The following is a 20,219-nucleotide window of genomic DNA, read 5'->3' as shown; positions in this document are numbered from 1 at the left end:
AGAATTCAGAGGAGGGGAGAACTGAGGAATTAAAGGTCCTCTTCTTTCTTCTCCTTTGGATGACTTGCTATTCCGTTGGGGAACAGGAGAATCCTATTATTAGCCAGACTTAGCCTGACTCCTGCCTTTCTAAAAAAATTGAGGAAAGAGAAAAAGGGAGAAAAAGCACGATATCCGTCATATGCTCCATCCATTCCGTCTCTAATTTGATCCCATGCAAAATTAATTTAATTTAATTTGAACTAAATGGCAAGTGGTTTCCTTCTCCGGTCTGAAATACCTGTACAAGTAGTGTTCTGGTGGCTTTTCTATTTGGGGAAAAGTTCAAGTGATTGCCCCGGATGCTGGGGGGGAAGAGTAGGTACAGAGTTTCATCTCTCCTCAGATGATCCTGCTTCTACCCAAAATAATCAATGTTTTTCTTTCTATAGCCTAATCTACTAAAATATGTATTGGTTGTAGAGAATCCAAGAATACTAGCCATAAGTTCCTGTAGGAAGCCTTTGGGTTTCCAGAAGAGTCTGAACTACAACCCCAGTTGTAATTCAGTTGTTTTCCAGGCCTTTATACTTTCACCAAGGTTTTTTGGATTTTACTGTTTGTCTGTTCATCTTGCCCCTTTGTAAGACAAGCAGTAGAAACTATCAGCTTTGACCTCAAGATGGCATGTGGCTCTTGAATAATTTTTGGGTAGTTGCCCCAAGTATTTCTCTGACACTACTTAATAAAGTTGTAGGAAATTCACAGGAAATAATACATAAACAGGCATGATGTAAAAAATAATTAGCCATGCGCTTCCTGATGCCACATGGAGTTCATGGCAGATATTTTTTTCTTTATCCCTGCCAACCCTATCACTTTGAAAATCCTTGGAGGTGGTCCCATTTTATAGAACCTTTCATCTCTAGTACCCTCGATGCTTTTATGAACAAAGTTAAATTCATACTTTTTAGCAAGCTTCTGGCTCTTAGGCTTTTTTTTTTTTTTTGGATCACCACTATAATTAGTTGAGTGTTAATTATTTTAATTGGGGAACAGGGAAAGGATTGTATTTTGACTAATATCCACTGCCCAGAGTCTGTGTGGGTGGGAGTGGATTATAATGATTGCTAAATAAATAATTACCATGCTTATTTTGCTTAGTCTAATATAGAAACTTTAATGATGTTATTGACCCCCATAAAAACCATATTTGCCTTCTTTTGGCAAAGATGAATAATCCAGTAATGCTTCTGAGAACTGCAGAGCAAACCCAAAATGAGTAAGGAGAAAATATTCTTCCCTTTGATAGAATTTTGTGACACTTAGAGGGCATAATATTTTTTTTTAAGTGCAAAATGGTCCAGAAGTTAGATTTATATACTTTGTCCCATCTATTGGAATTATAGACAGGCTGAACAGGATGATGAGAAATAGCAGAAGCACAACAGGAATCCGTATCTGACACCTTTTTTTTTAAATTCATGCAGCTGGCCACCTAACTGAAGACACTGGCAATAGCAGGGATCTAATTCGCAGGCAACCAATTTCATGGAGGATTTAGAAAATAATGAAGAACCCTCCAGAACTCAGTTGGAGATCTGGCATTTCGTTTAGACATTGTAAAGCCAGCTAGACACACTGAAACCTTCTCACAATCACATTTGATCTCGGCTACTGGTTCCATCCAGCATCTTGCGGTGGGCACAGTTGTCTTCCACCACAACATCAAATTGCAACTTGGACTCAGCAGTGCTCTGGATGGCAGATCCAGTGACCTACTTCCCTCTTGCAGCCTCTCACATATGGACTCAGTTCACCAGAAACTTTGGATTGCTTTCCTGCTCCTCTGCTGCCTGGCATTGACTGGGTCAGTTAGCATTCTGGATCCAGCAATACAGAAGCAACTTGACAGCTATCAACTGAACCAGTTTGCTGACCAGGTGAGATTTTGAACAGAGGGCAGAGAATGTCAAAAGGTTCTCAAAATAGCTGACACCGATCCTCATTACTAATTGTAAAAAAGTCCAGACAAAGTTCTTTATTATAGTTCTGGAAATCAAGTGAGGATTTGGGATAGGGGAGGTTTAGCTTATCAATATCTATACAATAATAGTAATGCTAATTCTGGAACTAAGGTATATTTTGAAAAATTATCCTTATTTGTTTAAGGTTTCCCTCCACTCTTTCTAATTATTTATTTTCTCTCAAAAGAAATTTACTTAGTGTTCAGGGATAAGATGGAGATTGAATATTATTAACAATATTAATGGAATTATTATCCATGGGTCATTTGTGGTTGCTGTTTTATTGTTTCCAGTCTGCACCATTGTTCTTTTCATTAAAAAAAGAAACAAAAGAATAAAAATAGATGCATTGTGGAATAAAATGCTGAAAAAGGCTTTATTCCTAAAATTAGAACTGTCAGAATTGAACAATAAGAACTGGAATGTATGGAGCAGCTCCCAAACCTATAACCTTTATCTTTTATAGCAATTTTGAACAATCCCCTCTCTGCATTTGAGTTATTGTAAGTAGGGCAGCTGCCAGCACCGTTGTCCTCTGGGCCCAATCAAGGAGAGAGGGTCCTGCTTTTTAAAAACCATGGCAGGTAGGTTTTAGCTTAGCTCCTTATTTGGCTGAGAAATACCGTGAAGCCTAAATGACCAATTGCTGCAAGCTCCTTCAGAAAATACTCAACCTCTCTCCAGACATATACAAATCTTGTAGAATTAAGAGCAATGTTCTCAATGCTTATGACATTCAGGTGCATTGAAATTCGGCTCTCCTAATCTAGCTAGGAATGAGAGTTATCTATTTGTTTGTTTTCATGTTTCCTCTAACCCCTCAAAACTGGCTTGCTGTAGGTTAAGCAAGGCTGAGAGTGGCCTTACCTGAAGTCCCCCCTTAATTTTTCTTGGCCAAGGCTGCATTTATACTTGGCTCACCCCATCCTTGATCCAACCCCTTAACTACTGAAATCTAGAACAGGTGGAAGGCCTCTGGTAAACATAGACTGCCTTAGACAGCCTGACTAAATTAACTTTTATAGCATAATGTTCATGGACTCTGGAGCCTTTTTTATCACAGTAATCCTGGTAGTCTTTTAAAATGCTTCTGCAGCTTATTAGCTGCCATGGGTTAATAAATCTCCCTTTCCAAACATAGTTCCTGTATTACAGTAAGCCATGCGTAGAGAAGGCTAATTAGATAGCCTCTCATAATGTATTATATAAACCATGTTTGATAGATCACAATAAATCGATATGCCTAATAAACAAAATCAAACAAATCGCATTGTGGTATATATGAATCCTGCCCCTCTTTTACATTGGGTTGTACAAATAAGAAGAGTGAGAAGATCCCCATTTATCATCTTCCCTGTACACTTGTTGATCACTTGTTCATGAGCTGGCACACAAACTGGCCATGAATCACTAATGCACCAAACATAACAGCCAAGGCCATCAGGTACATTGACATTGGAGATTGGGGCACAGTCTGCATGCTCAATCTCTTGCCTACTCCCATTTGGGAGGGCATTTATTTAAACAATTCAAGTTCCATGGCTAACAAGTGGCTGAGGTAACCTATAATATGGGCTGGGGGTCCTGAAATGAACTCGGCCTGAGAATCAGTAGTGCATTTAGATAATTTATCTTTCCAGTATTCATGGCTGCTATTTCTTGGTGAAATGTCTTCCTTCTTTGTGTGAGACAATGTATTTGAGCTGATGCGTTGCTAGCCGTGCTGCTGGCTCCTTTAGAGCGTATCTGAAACTGAGCTTAGCAACAGAGGTTACATCTTTATATATGGGTAATGTTCAAGGAGAGATTATCCACAGCAAATTGGTATCTACCTCTGATAACTTTCCTTCCTACTGGAATTATTTGCATTTTATAAATGTCTATTGCTGTACTAGTAAAGTTGAAGAAATGTCTTGATACTGACATTCTCCAGGCTAATTTTATGATGTGGTCCTTCTGACTGGTTGTCAGCCAAGGCGGATATCTTATAGTTTTAAGTGTATTCCTTCCTTCCTTCCTTGGAATACATCAACACATATTTATTGCCTTCGATGATATTAGTTGGGCATCATTTCACCAGTGATTTACTACATTTTATTTCCAGTTGTAATAAGCCAGCACCGATGCACCTAATGGACCTCTTCCTCATGCTTCTGTCTCACGTTCTATCCCCCACCACTTATGTGCTTCCTCTCCACCCCCGCCTGCCTGTTCCACCACCCAAGAACAACATCTGGGATGCTGGGTTAAAAGACCATCACAGACCTAACTATACTGAGAGTCCCTTTTTAGCCAATTAAATCTGGACCTACACTTAAATTTTGGTCTGCCTCTGATTAGCCAAGCTAAGGTATCTCCCAGGTAATTATTTTTGGGGGAGACAAGATGCAATTGTGTTGGGCTTTGACCCAGTGCCACTGTATTTCTCCCTTGCATTTGGTGGTGTTCAGTTGAGATGCTGCCTTTGTCTGAATTGATAGATAAGACATAGGTTGGTATTCCATCCCTGTTCACCCAAAGCTACCTAAAGACATACCATGCCTGCTTTGTCATTTCCATGCATTTTGCACATGCTATCCACTTTACCCTCTGGCAATATGAATCAGTTTCAACTGATATAAAGTAAATATGAAAATGGCTTCTCTGTTAAGGTAGCCCGGTCCTCATCTATAGACAATGCCCACCCTTTGTTTCTCCAGAGTTCTGATACAGAGTATATTTTGCTTCCCCTTTTGTTCCTCCTATCTCCCTGATATTACTTTTGTGCCTACTTCTACCATCAAAACTCCAGTTTTTCCCAGAGTAGACAGGGTTAGAGGATATGGAGGGTGGGTTTTGTTTTGCTCTGTTTTTGTAGCGTGAGTCTGTTTGTTTCAGCTTCAGCATCAGTGGCTAAAATAAATGCAGAAGATAGCATAATCTAAGTGGCATCCAGACAGTTTTGAACCCTTCAAATAAAGGATGCACTTATGAGAATAATTTTTTAAAACAAGGTTGGCATGTTTGTAATTCAACATAGCCTCCTTTGACTGTCAATGACTCAGCTGGTCATTGAAGAGAGCAGGGACTGAATTTAAATTCTTTGGCATGTAATTTAAGGACACCTCAAAGTTCAGCTAGCAATAAGAATCAGCAGGGACCTTACTGCTAGGACAACCTGCACTGCCGATTTCACCATGGCCCAAGGTCATATATAATGACATTTTTAACATGCAGTACAATGTCTACAATGTCTACTTGCTGTTTAGGCATCATGTCAGGAGATTATGATGAGGATAGGCATCGCAAGGCAATGGAGCTCCTTCATGTGCTGTGTTCCAACACATGTGCTGCCCAGGAACGTGAAAAGTGTCAGGAACTGACAGGGCATGTGGGTCCCATCAACACAGGTGAGAATCTTGATCTATCATATCCATAGAGGAAATAGGAATAGAATGATGAAAAATTACGGTCTAGTTCTAGTTAGTATGTTGCTGGACTGAAGTGGCATAAAAGTTTCCATTATAAATTGTTATTTTATATGAACAAATAACTAAAATATGCCTATATGTTATTTTATAGTTCCACGTGACAGAAAGACACTTTAATGAGAATTGTGGGATCATTTGAAATCTTGAACTACTTTTGTATTAAAGAAAAATAAGGCTTCTGGTTCTTATCACATTTGCCAGTTGTTACATCCTCTAATCCCCACTCCTTTAACCTTAAACTATCCACTATTGACCTCACCCCATTCCTAAGAGGTCTGTAAGGGGCGTGAATAAGTGCACAATTGTGCCTACCGTCCTTGTCCTATTGTCCCCATTTATTTGTACCTATTTCCTGTATTCTTAGTCATGTTTATACTTATTCTTATTATCTTGTAAGCGATTGACAAATCAAATAAATAAATAAAATCCTGAAAGCTCTCTGGAGTTTTCTTGGGAAATGCTTTGAATCAAGCAGTTTAAAAGTTGTGCAATGGAAAATACATTCAAATGGAAGAACCATTACATAATTTGATTACATATATATTGCAATTGTTATGGTATTTATTGAGAATTCTATGTATGTGTCTGTGCCATTGGGCTTTAAATAGTCTTTAAATAGGATTTAATGGGAAATGATTTTTCTATTCTTCTTGGCTGCATCTATGAAAATTTATCAAAGACCATCAGAGATTTTTCTTAGGTATCAACAACACTAGGAAACTTGAGTATAAATAATGAAAATATATAGCAAGATAGAAGGAAGGAATGTTGTGCATTTATTGAATGTAGATGGCAATTATATTTTGGAATGAAACTACAATATGGTTTAATTTATATTTAGCACTGATCCCAAAGGACTGTAGAATTTATCCTGGGGGTGGAAACTTATTTCCCTCCAGTATAGTATTCTTTTTTACAGTTCCACACCTAATCAAGACTGGATTTATAATTAATGTCCAATTAAATATTTCTGGAATGGGAACCAAAAAAATGAAGGGTGCATAGCTTTTTATATGGACATCTCTTCCAGTGCTTGACAGTCCATATTATAGTCAGGTTGGGATTACTTCTTCTAATGGAGGGACAGGACTAAATTGGGAGTCAGGGTCAGTTTGATGGTACCACTCAAGAAAGAGCTGAGCTGTCATGTGTTCTGCCCACTGGCAGTTAGTGCTGTTTGCGCAGGGTTCTAGGTTCTCTCCAACAGCCAATAAATGAGGACAGCTCAACTAGTCAAGATGACAGATGACCATAGAAAATAACTTTTCCCTGATCTTTCATTGTGGTATTTGCCTCTCCACTTTCCTCCTCTAGAGATCCTGGTTAGTCTTCTGTCAGTGATTGTGACTTTCTGTGGGATTGTGCTGCTGGGCGTCTCCCTGTTCGTCTCTTGGAAACTATGTTGGATCCCCTGGCGAGACAAAGGATCCTCATCACAAACCCAGCGCAAGGAGCATCCCCTCCATGCTCATCTCCACCACTCGCCTTTTGGGGATCTCCTGGCTGAGCGAGTAGAACTGGGTCCCGAAATGCCTGAGAGATCATACCTCGATATGGATTCCTACCCCGAGGCCAACCTCAAGGTTAGCCAAACCTCCCCTGACCTCCCCGTGGAAAGTCAGACCGGTACCAAGGAAGGCAGCATTCCCAATGCACACTCCCATCAGCAAGTGGCAAGCTTGGCACCCACTCCCAGGTGAGTTGTGAAGAAGGAAGGATACAGAGGGGGGAGCCCAAGTATTAAAGCTGAGTCTGTACAATTGATGTTTATAGGGAGGACATACATTCAATACTATCTGTCCAGAGGTGGAATTCAGCAGGTTCTAACCAGTTCTGGAGAACCGGTAGCGGAAATTTTGAGTAGTTTGGAGAACCGGCAAATACCACCTCTGACTAGAGATTTTACAGTATCCTTCCCCTGCCATGCCCACCAAGCCACGCCCACAGAACCAGTAGTACAAAAATTTGAATCCCACCACTTTATCTGTCTAACATTAATAATTGGTGCCTGAATATTCTTGTTTGTTTTTTTGTTGCCCCATTTTTTTCTTTTATGTCACATTTTTTAAAATTATAAGCATGAGAGCACAAACTGCGTGATCAGTAAGGTAAGATGCCTTTCAATCAATATCTCTTAGCCCAGATTCCCATTCTATAAATGAAAATATCAAGAATAACTCTCAAAGATGCAGAAGGCAACGAAAATAATGCAAGTTGCCAGATGGTAGTCTAGGACTCCTGACAGCAACACTGACATCATGAGATCCACACATAAATACATAAATAATGGATTCATTATACCAGTGTTTCTCAATGTGCAATTTTAAGATGCCTGGACTTCAACTCCCAGAATTCCCCAACCAACTGGCTGGGGATTTCTGAGAATTGAACTCCAGGCATCTTAAAGTTGCCAAGGTGGTGAAACACTGTATTACGCACTATTCTGAAACACAGTGCTGCTTGAAATGTTTTGGGTTGACTATAACAGATGCAGTCCTTTAAAAAGTAAGTTTTGGCTTCAGAATATAATCATATATATACTACATGGATAAGTAGGCTATTCACTTGTTCATTGTATTCAGCTTCCAAGATGCTTAGAGTTAGAGGTTTTTAATGGGACTTTGGAAAAAGAAAAAGCACAGTAGCATAGGAGGCACACAGTTGTAATATAACAATGTGGCTGGTTCATAAACAAAGCAAGAAGACCTGATTACCTGCCAACTAGATAATCAGTTCTCCTCAACTGAACTTCCAGCGTAACACAGTTCACGGAGCTTTCTCCACGTGTCTGTGGTTTCTTGTCCATATTCTAAGAAGTGAAAAGTTACCACTGACTGATTAAAGATCTCACACTAAAACAGTTACAGGCTCATTGAATTAAATTATTAAATCAAGTGTATATCCAGTTTTGGTTCTAAAGAATAAAAGTGCTCCTGCTATCTTTTTGGAAGGCAGATAATGTGCATGTTACAGCAGGTGCTATCATGCTTTTGTATGCGTTTTTCAAGATTTCATCCATAAAATCTGTAAATCTGCTGCATCTTTTTATATATTAAATACACAATAGATCCAGATTTAGCAACATTAAGAATGTATTGTCTGAATGGCATTTAATGTCAGTTGTGGATAATGTAAATCTCAGTGATTTTAATGAATTAACTAACTCTGATTCAAATTTTAAATCAATTTAAGTTGATCTGTAGACCAGGAGGTATCTGTTACCCTTCTGTAAATTTAAATATACGGTGCTAACAGGTGTAATTCTATCCTAGACAGAGGATTATTTATTTGTGGGGTGAATTTAATGGACATGTGGTTATGTGTATCTCCGGCTGTATTTTTTTTTCAACTGTTCTCTCCAGGTATAACACACTGCCCCGTCCTGTGACCCAGCAGCTGAGCAGCCCAGACACCGGAGTCCATGGTGTTGGAGGAGAAGACAAGGTGGAACAAGTGACCAGCATTGGGCAGATAAAACCTGAACTGTATAAACAGCGCTCAGGTGAGGCAGACTCCAAGAAAGGGGAGGCTCCAAGTTGTGGACAATTGAGCTTTGCCCTCCGTTATGCCTATGGCACGGAGCAGCTGGTGGTCAGGATACTCCGGGCCTTGGACCTACCTGCCAAAGATGCAAACGGATTCTCTGACCCCTATGTGAAAATGTACCTTCTGCCTGACCGTAAAAAGAAATTCCAGACGAAGGTGCATCGCAAAACGCTCAACCCTATTTTCAATGAGACCTTTAACTTCAACGTCCCCTTTGCTGAACTTCCCTCGCGTAAGCTTCATTTCAGCGTCTATGATTTTGACCGTTTCTCCCGTCATGATCTCATTGGCCAAGTTGTCCTGGACAACCTGCTGGAGATTGCTGAGCGGGACAATGATGCTCCCCTCTGGAGGGACATCATGGAAGCCAGTTCGGTAAGTGGAGCTGTTACAGGTAGCCTTTGGCTTACAATCATTCCTTGCACTTATAATTGTCACAACATCCGCATGATTATGTGGTCCAAATTCAGGTCTCCATGTATTTATGTAGTGTCCTGGGGTCATGTGATTGCGACCTTCTCAGTTGTCTTCTAACAAGCACAGTCAATGGGGGTGTGCCAGATTTGCTTAACAACTGCATGATTCACTTCAACAACTGTGGGGACTGGCTTAACACCCATAGCAACAAAGGTCATAAAAATCAGGTGCAACTCTCCTACTTAGCAACAGAAAGTCTAGTCACAGTTAAGGTTGTAAGCCGAGGACTTCTTCTGCTTGATTGTGTGACATCCCCCTTGAATGATTCATTCCAAGGTTTTGAGTTAAAAGGTAAACTCTAACCAATAATGCAAATTGCTCAAGGGATTAAATTCATTGTAATTGAATTAGTCACAATATTCAGCGGTCTCATTTGGTTAATCAAGCTCTTCAATACTTGAATGCGGCATTTTAGCTTGGTGCACTTCATCAATTCAGTCAATCAATGCAGCTGCATTGCTCAGCTATTGTATATTCATGAATCAATAACAATAGTTGCCTCAAAAGGAGGGGGGAAGGTTTTTAAATAAATATTTCCACACTAGGGAAGTCAGTTTTGTTCTTTGACTGAGGAGAACTCTGATAGGTGCTCAAAAGAACACAGTAGCACAGCTGTGCTCCATTTGTCGAGATCTCTCCTGAGCACCATTCAGATGGTGGCGATCCCATTGGAGGGAAGACAAAATGAGGAAGGGAGTATTGCACTCATTTGCTCCATTTGCTCCCACAGAAAACAGTTTTGGTTACAGTTCAGTATTACAATACTTAGGAAGAAGATACAGTTATGATTTAATTATAATAAAAGAAATAAAATGCCACTGAAGCAGCAGCTGGTAGGGGCATGAAGACGATTTTAAGCCTTGCTAGCTTTTAGGATGATAAGCAGGCAGGAGTGAAGCCTTCTCTGCTTATTTAAAAAGGCAATTGATGGTTAAGTTTACAGCAAATGGCAATCCCCACATTCCTCAAGGGGATATTAACACATATTTTTAACACAACTACTGCTAAGTTGAAATTATTTTTCACCATTCTCAGACTCATTATTAGGTTAAAGTGACTACTAAGCCAAGCCTCCAAATTAAAAAAAATCTAATTTTTCCTAGCATCCAGTTTACAACTTTTTTTTGTATTTAGCTTCTAATTGTCTAGTGAAGAGAAGGACCAAGCCAATGTAATCCTAAATTGCATTAACAGAGGGATACAATCAAAGTCAAGTAAGGTACTAATATCACTCTATAAAGCAAGGTTCTTCAAACTTGGCAAGTTTAAGACTTGTCGACTTCAACTCCCAGGATCCCTGAGCTTACATGACTGGAAGAGGAATTCTGGGAGTTGAAGTCCACAGGTCTTAAAGCTGACAAATTTGAAGACCCCTGCTATAAAGCCTTAGTAAGACCACCCCTAGAGTACTGCATCCAGTTTTGGTCACCACAGTTATAAAAAGGATATTGAGATTCTAGAAAGAGTCCAAAGAAGAGCAACGAAGATGATTAGAGGATTGGAGGCTAAAACATATAAAAAACAGTTGCAAGAACTGGGCATGACTAGTCTAGTGAAGAAAAGGACCAGGGGTAACATGATAGCAGTATTCCAATATTTGAGGGGCTGCCACAGAGAGGAGGGGGCTCAAGCTATTTTCCAAAGCACCCGAAGGCCAGACAAGGAATAATGGATGGAAACTGATCAAGGAGAGATTCAACCTAGAAATAAGAAAAAAAATTCTGACAGCGAGAGCAATCAACCAATGGAACAGCTTGCCTTCAGAAGTTGTGGGAGCTTCATCACTGGAAGCTTTCAAGAAGACACTGGACTACCATCTGTCAAAAATGGTGAAGGGTCCCCTGCTTGGGTGGGGGGTTGGACTAGACCTACAAGGTCTGTTCCAGCTGTGTTAATCCAAATATGCACAATGCTTACATAATTCAAAATATGAAGCAAATGCTCAGGCATTATTCTGATCAGCTAAAGTCAATCAACAAGAGCACAATTCTAATCCACAGATTATAAGTGGTATGCAAACTACATAATCCTTGTGTTGATCTGGCCACGGCCAGCCAGCCACAGCTATCTAGTGGTGCCCGGATGGCCATGCCCACCCAGTCACACCCAGCTGGCTTCAGTGAGTTGTCCCATTCCCTGCATATTTACAGAAGAGATTTCCCATTAGTTAAACACACATTTTGGGTTGTATTCCTGAAATTTTCTGTGGTTGGTGCCCGTGAAACATTACTATTTCCTGAGAAAGCACAGGGGATATCTTGATGCTAAGAAATGTAGTAGGAAGGATTCTGAATCACTGTTCCGTATATAAGCACTTAGCTGCATGTATATTCATAGATATTGAGTTATGAACAAAATCAGGAGAGCAATATAACTGGCTGGACAAGACTTACAATGTGCTTTCACTGTGAAACACAAACTGTAGAAATTTGGTATACCTGGAGCTTTATCATTGTTGCTAGGCACATAGAAATAGCAATAATGATCATTCGTAGGGTGCGAAAGAAGAGTTTCTTCTGTAATACATTCCTAATGAAGTTGAGCTTTCACTCTTGGCCTGTTCACTACAGTTCTGTAGATAATACAAGATTCAGAAAGGTTCTCCACCCAATTCCCTTGCTTTTTGCTTGCAAAAAAATATGGTGGAAATGCACTCACATATCTCTTCTGTGCTCTGGCCTCAAAATGTCCTGCTTCCAAAATGTAAGTGCACTGCAGGGAGATTGTAAAATGTTTTTGATACTTAAAAATGTGCACACTGTCTGAAGAATGGATGATATAAAAGGATTTGTGTGGGCAGAGGTGAAAAATGGGAAATGTCATGAACAAGGGAGGGGTTCCCTGGGGAGAATTGGTAAAACCAAAAGAGAATATGGGAGTGGGTGGTTTCAGTAGGTTTCTTGCAGACATTCACCTATTGGATTCTCCCTCCTCCCATTCTTCCCCCTCCCCATTTCTTCCCCTTCAGCTCTCTCAAAGAGCAACTTGTCTTGTTTTTCTTCTTCTCCCTCTCTGTGCATATTTTTAGCTAGGCTCTTATTCATCAAGCTGGTGGCTAATTAGGGCAGTCAGGTGTGCAGCAGCTATTCTTCCTGATCCTATCAGCAAATGCCCTTTCCTCACAACTTTAGATTTCTTCTTCCTTTCTATCATGTCCAACAATTGTCATGATAGCCAGTCGAAGTTTTTTAGCTGCTATCTTTCTGCCTTTCTCCAAAAGCCTGAAATATCGTTCTGGTTTGAATGTTGTTCTTACTGATTGTGTGATTGTTTTTTCCTGAGCTTTAGCAAACCAGCTGGTTATAGGATGGGAGAGAAAGTAGTGGAATAGAGGAAGGGAGGAAGACCAAATAAACATTCCTGGTAGGATTAGGATACAGAGAATTATCTTGGACCTTAGACAACTGAAGGAGGAGAGCAATCTTCACCAGATTCTGGCTGAAGACCAGAAGATGGTTACTAGACTTGTTCAATAGGTTGAGAATGCAAATTGTAGCCCAATGTGTCTGGATGGATGCCAGACTGAGGAAGGCTGTCTTAACATCCAGTCTTGTTGAAGGTTCCTAGGATTCTCATTTGGGAAATTGAATTATGTTGCACCAGGGGTATCTGTTCAAAATACACCATTCGATTTGTTCTCTCTCTTTTATAAAAATATTTTTATTGTGCATTTTCCTTCATTTTACATCACAATTTCAATTTTGCAACAACGATATGCTGGTAGTATCAGCATCTTTTTAAAATATACATGATGTTATACATCCTAGTTACCACCATTTTTCTCTTTTTCATACAGTATAGTCCATAGAAAAAAGAATAAAAACTTGATATTATACAACATACTTATATCTATTGTATCCATGGTTATAACATACCTCTATACATTTATCACTCTATATATTTTGATTTGCAATTATGTACAATCTTAGACAACTGAATCTAGTACCAATATTGCTTACAATACATATCCTTCTATATAGCTTTATACCTGTATTTGTTTCTAACTTGTTGATCCTCTTTCATCATTCGTTTTCTAACCCTTGCACTCTTTTTTCTAGCCAATTGTACCACAGGTCCCATAATAGGTAATACTCTGTTTTTCCTGTCTTTAATTTCCATTGTTAATTTGTTCATTTTGGTACATTCTAATATTTTCTTTATTACCATTTCCTCTGTGAGTAGACTGTTTGTTCTGGTTCCCAGAGTTGCTTGTTTTCCCTCCTGCAAATTAGAACACCCAATGTCTTTAGTGACATGTGTGGCATAATCTATTTCTTAGGGATTCTTTCCCACCTACCCAACCTTTGAAGTGTTTCCTCCCTGTGCCTACCAGATGCTCATTCTTGTGTGCAAGTGATGGTGTTTTAGCTACATATGCAACTACTTCCAAATATTGTAGTTAGGGAGTATGGCATTGCACTTGAGTATTTGAGTTTTCCAGGATTTGGATGTTTTTAGAAGCTTGGCTATGAACTGATATATAATAGACTCCCTCACTCCACACACACACACACACACACACACACACACAGTTTTTGCATCTCTAATGCTGTTGGTGTGGAGCTTGAGGCTGTAGGGCCATATGCTACCCAGAGTTTCTTGATCGATTAGATTTTATTGGTGGCACATCCAAATTTTGAAATCAGTGAGATGTAACTGAGAAATTATTTCAGTTTATTCAATATATCACTAAATCTGCGTTTGGATATCGTGAAGGCAAAACATTCAAAGTTAGGCACGAGTAATAGCAGGAAGAAGCAGTGAAAGCATTTATGAAGTATGCTTTAGGAATTTTTTTCCCACTCCCTAAGAAGTTGTTACCAATGAACATCCAGTGCAGACAATGTTGGACATATCACATTTTATTCAGCTTCTCAATATTTTTGTTTTTTATAATAAGAAACATTTTCTCCCCACCACCAAGGATTTTTAAGAAGTGAGTGCTATGGCACAACAGTATTATGGTATCTATAACTCCCCTAAGTGGGTTTTGATGAAAGAGTCCTAGTTCACTGACAGAACACTTGCTTTGCATACAAAAAATGTATTGATCTTTGTCAATTGCTTGTTAGGCTGGGAAAGATGAAGCCCTGCCTGAAATCTCTCGGGAGAGCTGTTGCTTGTCAGTATAAAGGGAAGACGTAAAATCTGTGCCTTCCCTTTTAATTATTGTTCACCCCAGTCAGCAAGCTAATATAGTCAGAAGTCTGTGGTATTTATAGAGCTGCCATCCTTGTGTTGGAAGTATATTATGGAGATAATTTTCCACTGATGGAAGATTGACTTGTTCCAAGCACCTTTAGTCCCATTTTTAAAAAGTAATATTGCAACTTGCCAATTTTGTCAAATTAATGAGCAAAACCTGAGTTACTTTGAATAGCTTTTGGTGGATCTTCTCCGCTTTTCCAGGCTTTTCATTTTATATGTTTCCTATAATGAATTATGGCTGATCTGATGCAGTGCATCTGTGCTTCTTAGGAGCACCTAAACTGCCTGTCAGGAATGGAATGGTGAAAGAAATTATATTTATCAATTTCCTGACTCTCCACCCACCTGATGCCCTTCATGTGTTAGCCTGCAATTCCTTTACTTGATAATCAAATCACATAACCACCCCCTCTTTGCAATCCACTACTGGTAAGTATTTCCATGAACATATATAAATATATATTTTATGGAAGTTATACATCGCTTTCTAGACTTGCTCAGGTTTGTTATCTTTGGTTTAAAGAAGGTACAAAATGTGGTTCCTGAATCCCCATTTTATCTTCATAACTATTCAGTGGCCTAAACTGAGAGATAGCAACAAGTACTGAAATACTATGTCGTATTAGTTCATCGCTTGGGCAGTGAATTCACAGGTTCAATCATCAAAAGGCAGCTTGCAATATTCTCTCCCAAATGCTTGTTCTACAGCAAAAAAAACAAAAAGATGGAACAACCAATGAGAAAACAGGAAGGTTAAAAGTAGAAGGTGTTCGCTTGGATTCCCCCATATAAATCTATAAATGAAACAAGGCAATTGCATAATCATTTTTTTCTGGAAACACCTTAAGTAATGACTTGCATAAATGGAATAAATCATGGATGAATCATCAAAAGTTTTTATATTACTCATGTCAGCTCACTTTCATACATCTAAATCAGATCCAGAGGGTTGTAGTAGGTATTTGGACAATGGTATACTACTGTTACAAGAGTGGAATGGAGTAACATTTTCAGCTCAGGAATGGGGCAGAGATTGTGAAAATTTGATGTGTGCACCCAGTAGCTTAAATACCTGATTATTACCGAAGCTCAGCCAGCTATCTAATTAACACATTGTAAAGCTATCTACAGCTTCTGCAGCCATAATTTTAGCACATCGTCTGAATCAAGTCATCACTTTAAAAATTTATGTAAGCCAGTTGTTTAGGCCTAGCATAATAGGCAAACATAGGAATTTTATGCTTTGTTAATCTGGGTTTTGGTTTAGTTTGCTCAGAATGATATAAAGGGAGTGGTCTATAGGAATGATAGTCTTACCCATGACTTAGGTGTCCGAATAGAAAGTCAAAACCCCATCATTCTAATTTGACCCTCAGTACACATGATTTTATCTGGCTTCAATCTGTGTCTCTTTACCAGTGTTTAGAGAATGGGAGATGGGTTGTTGTTTTTTCCCCATCTATCTTCCTCTCCTTTTTCTCCTCCTCCTAGACCTATCTCCCTGCCTTTAAGCCAGCAATGGTCCATCACTCTGTGCCCTTCTGCTCTTAGCCTCACATTCCTCTGTAGTTTGGCCTGGATGAAGGCCAATTGATACCCTTTGGACTCTGATGATTTAAGAGTGCTGCCAAGGAAAAGGAAAGGGAAGAAAGAAAAGGAGAGAGATTAATTCATATTGATGAGGCTGCAAATGGGACTGAGCTGGTAAAAGATCATAAAATATTGAGAAGCAAGCAGTGCCCTACCAGGTCATTGGGGGGGGGAGGGGGCAAAAATTGCCTTCCCCTTTCATCCTGAGCGTTCACTATGGGTATCCTTTCTGGGCTAAGCTCTCGTTATAGGTTCTGGACTGAAATTTCAGGGATTTGTCCAGGGTATGACACTAGAAATCCCGTTTTGGAATTGGCTGGTTCGAAATTGGCTGAATCGGTAATGAATCGCATGCAGCATCAAGCACTGTGGTACAATATTTTCTTTCTATACAGGTTATAGTTTTGATTAAGTTGTCCCTTTTTTAAAAAAAAATCCTTGCTGTCACTGGAATAGTAAATGCATATTATTGTGGTTTTTTCTTTATCGAGGTGGCCTTTACCACCTCTAATTTCAAATATTTTTCTCCTCTCTCCATGCACCCAAACATCCTTTTTCCTCCCTACCTTCTTCCTCCAGGGGCCAAGAAAGATGCTTAGACAGTATGTATAGTTTTCTTTCAAAGTTTAATCATTTTTTGTTTTGGATTGTGGCTGGATTGTATCAATTTGGATTATATCAATTATTTTCTTCCTGATGTTCTATGTTTTTATTGTTCTAAAGCCACCCACCTTCGGAAGGATTTGGTCTGAAAGACAATGTATCAATATTTTAAAAAGATAACAATTCCCTCTGTATTATTTATAAAGTTATCTGTAGATCGGCTTTTTTACTGGACCCAGGTTGTCATGCTTAATGGGAGAGCACAAGAAACAGTGTGGATCTTCTTCAATCAAGAGTCTGACATACGCTTTGAATTCTTTGGTCCCCAGAACTCCTACCTAAAATGGAAGTTGAAATCAAAACATCTGGAGAACACTTAGGGGTAGGCTGTATCCAATTTGGGAGGAAGATCAAAGCCTTGAATGGAGACATTGAAATCTATAATTCATTGTTTCCATCTTCACCCCTTTGTGGATCAGTCTTTCTATTCTCCTAAATGCCAGGTTCTTTCTGATGTAATCTATTGCCAATTATTGCATGGGGGAATATACAGGTGAAATTAGAATATCGTGCAAAAGTTCATTTATTTCAGTAATGCAACTTAAAATGTGCAACTAATATATGAGATGCAAAGCAAGATAGTTCATGCAAAGCAAGATAGTTCACCTGTGATTTGTCATAATTGTGATGATGATGGCTTACAGCTCATGAAAACCCCAAATTCACAACCTCAGAAAATTAGAATATTACATGCAATCAATAAAACAAGGATTGTACATAAAACAATATTGGACCTTTGAAAAATATAAGCATGCATATGTACTCAGTACTTGGTCTGGGCCCCTTTTGCAGCAATTACTGCCTCAATGCGGTGTGGCATGGAAGCTATCAGCCTGTGGCACTGCTGAGGTGTTATGGAAAACCAGGATGCTTCAATAGCGTCCTTCAACTCTTCTGCATTGTTTGGTCTCATGTCTCTCATTTTTCTCTTGGCAATTCCCCATAGATTCTCTATGGGGTGCAGGTCAGGCGAGTTTGCTGGCCAATCCAGCATAGTAATCCCACAGTCATTGAACCAGGTTTTGGTGCTTTTGGCAGTGCGGGCAGGTGCCAAGTCCTGCTGGAAAATGAAGTCAGCATCCCCATAAAGCTCATCTCTGGAAGGAAGCATGAAGTGCTCCAAAATCTCCTGGCTGCGTTGACCCTGCACTTAATGAAGCACAGTGGACCAACACCAGCAGATGACAACACCAGCAGATGACATGGCTCCCCAAATCAACACAGGCTGTGGAAACTTCACACTGGATTTCAAGCATCTTGCAGTGTGTGCCTCTCCATTCTTCCTCCAGATTCTGGGTCCTTGTTTTCCAAAGGAGTTGCAAAAGTTGCTCTCATCAGAAAAGAGGACTTTGGATTACTGAGCAACAGACCAGTTCTGTTTTTCTTTAGCTTCTGATGTTGTTTGTTATTCAGGAGCAGCTTGACAAGAGGAATACGACATTTGAAGCCCATGTCCAGGATTCGTCTCTGTGTGGTGGCTCTTTATGCACTGACTCCAGCCTCAGTCCACTCCTTGTGAAAGTCCCCAACACTTTTGAATGGCCTTTTCCTGACAATCCTCACCAGGTTGCAGTCATCCCTGCTGCTTGTGCACCTTTTTCGTCCACAGTTTTCCCTTCCACATAATTTTCTATTAATGTGCTTTGATACAACACTTTGGGAACATCCAACTTCTTTTGCAGTTGAGGCTTTCCCTCCTTATGGAGGGTGTCAGTGATGGTTTTCTGCACAACTATCAGGTCAGCAGTCTTTCCCATGATTGTGATTCCTACTGAACCTGACTGAGAGATCATTTAAAGGCAGTTGTTATGGCTTAATTAGCTGATTATAGTGGGACACTTTGAACCTAGTATATTTAACCTTTTCACAATATTCTAATTTTCTGAGATTGTGGATTTGGGGTTTTCATTAGCTGTAAGCCATAATCATTTCAATTATGACAAATCAAGGCTTGAACTATCTTGCTTTGCATATAATGAGTCTCACATATTAGTTTCACCTTTTAAGTTGCATTACTGAAATAAATGAACTTTTGCACATATTCTAATTTTTCGAGTTTCACCTGTACCAGAAGGGGCTGAATCCAATCTCCCTCCCTCCCTCTCTTACATACGCATTCACACACTACCCTTTCTCTCAAGTAGTAGGTTTTGGAGGCCAGCAGGATAGAAACAGTAGCTCTTATTAGAGGCCTGGATTGTTTCCCGGCCAAGGATGCTTCAGATTAAGCAAAGGACTACAGATGAGCTACTACTTATAGTGTCTGGTGTCAACAGACCTGACTTCAGTGAACCGGTCTGATTTATCATAAGACACCTTCCTATATTCCTGTCTTACTACAATAATTGAGATCATTCTCAACTAAGCCCGTCCTTCACATTAGACTTAGATGTTATGGAGGAAAGTTGTGTACCTGTTCATATTACAGAATGAGGAATGTGGATCTAGTTAAGTCAATGTGCTTTGCACATTCTTCTCTGACACTCTAGAAGGAATCTTTATGTAGCTGCAGCTAAACAAGACAGACAGATCAGATCATTTTAAATTTATTTTATTAAAATTACAGCAAGGAAGACACAGTACACCCAGCAGACAGGCATTTGGGTAAGTGCCCACAATGTGCTCCCTAAAGTCCAGACATGACTATAGATCAGAAATAGCAGGGGTAGTTAATTCATTTCAGCCTAGGTTACAAGTCTTCTTTCTTCCTGCTTGGAAGAGATGTGCCTGATGGCACTGAGACATCATTAAAAAGGATAGGGTCAAAGGTTTAGAACTTCTTTTATTAATCTGGCAGGTTTGCATATTATAAGGTATCATTCCGGTATCTATCATGCATGAACTTTACTAAGATAATACCGTATTTCCCCATGTATAAGCACCCCCTTTGTATAAGCCACCCCCCCAATTTTTGGACTGCGAAGTTTTGAAAAAAATATTTTATTAGAGAAACAAGTTATGAAGAAAGAAAATTTACAAAGAAACAAAATTCGACGTCTAGATCTACAACTTCGGTCATGGCGCGAAAGTGGTGCGGGCGACGCGTAGCAATCTACGCATCGGAACGAGAGTAGGAGCGAAGCATTCAGGCCGATGCCTAGCGTATGCATTTCTATCGCGTACTCGCACTCATAATCGTATCATCACGTACAATTTTTACAAAAAAGTATAGCATACTGCTGGAAAACCAGTTTATTCCTACTTTATTATTTTATGCATTTTTCACGTATAAAAAGTGTACCTGCTTTGTATATGCCAC

General features: G+C 39.5%; 1 protein-coding gene across 3 annotated transcripts in view; it reads left to right on the top strand.

The window, feature by feature from the left end:
- SYT3 (synaptotagmin 3) overlaps positions 1 to 20,219 on the top strand; it is a 54,445-nt gene that overhangs the window by 17,606 nt on the left and 16,620 nt on the right. For 2 of the 3 annotated variants that reach the window (XM_087915798.1, XM_087915800.1), the window contains exons 2-5: positions 1,470 to 1,922; positions 5,255 to 5,395; positions 6,791 to 7,172; positions 8,839 to 9,397. In XM_087915798.1, coding sequence (XP_087771924.1) covers positions 5,260 to 5,395; positions 6,791 to 7,172; positions 8,839 to 9,397 — 1,077 coding nt within the window. In that variant the 5' untranslated portion in view covers positions 1,470 to 1,922; positions 5,255 to 5,259. The remainder of the gene's footprint in view (positions 1 to 1,469; positions 1,923 to 5,254; positions 5,396 to 6,790; positions 7,173 to 8,838; positions 9,398 to 20,219) is intronic. The other variant, XM_026710875.2, reaches the window with a different exon arrangement.

Source organism: Pseudonaja textilis, chromosome Z (genome assembly GCF_049901715.1).
Source record: "Pseudonaja textilis isolate UNSWEBS1 chromosome Z, rPseTex1.2, whole genome shotgun sequence".
Classification (NCBI taxonomy): Eukaryota; Metazoa; Chordata; class Lepidosauria; order Squamata; family Elapidae; genus Pseudonaja; species Pseudonaja textilis.
This window is presented reverse-complemented; position numbering and strand designations above follow the sequence as displayed.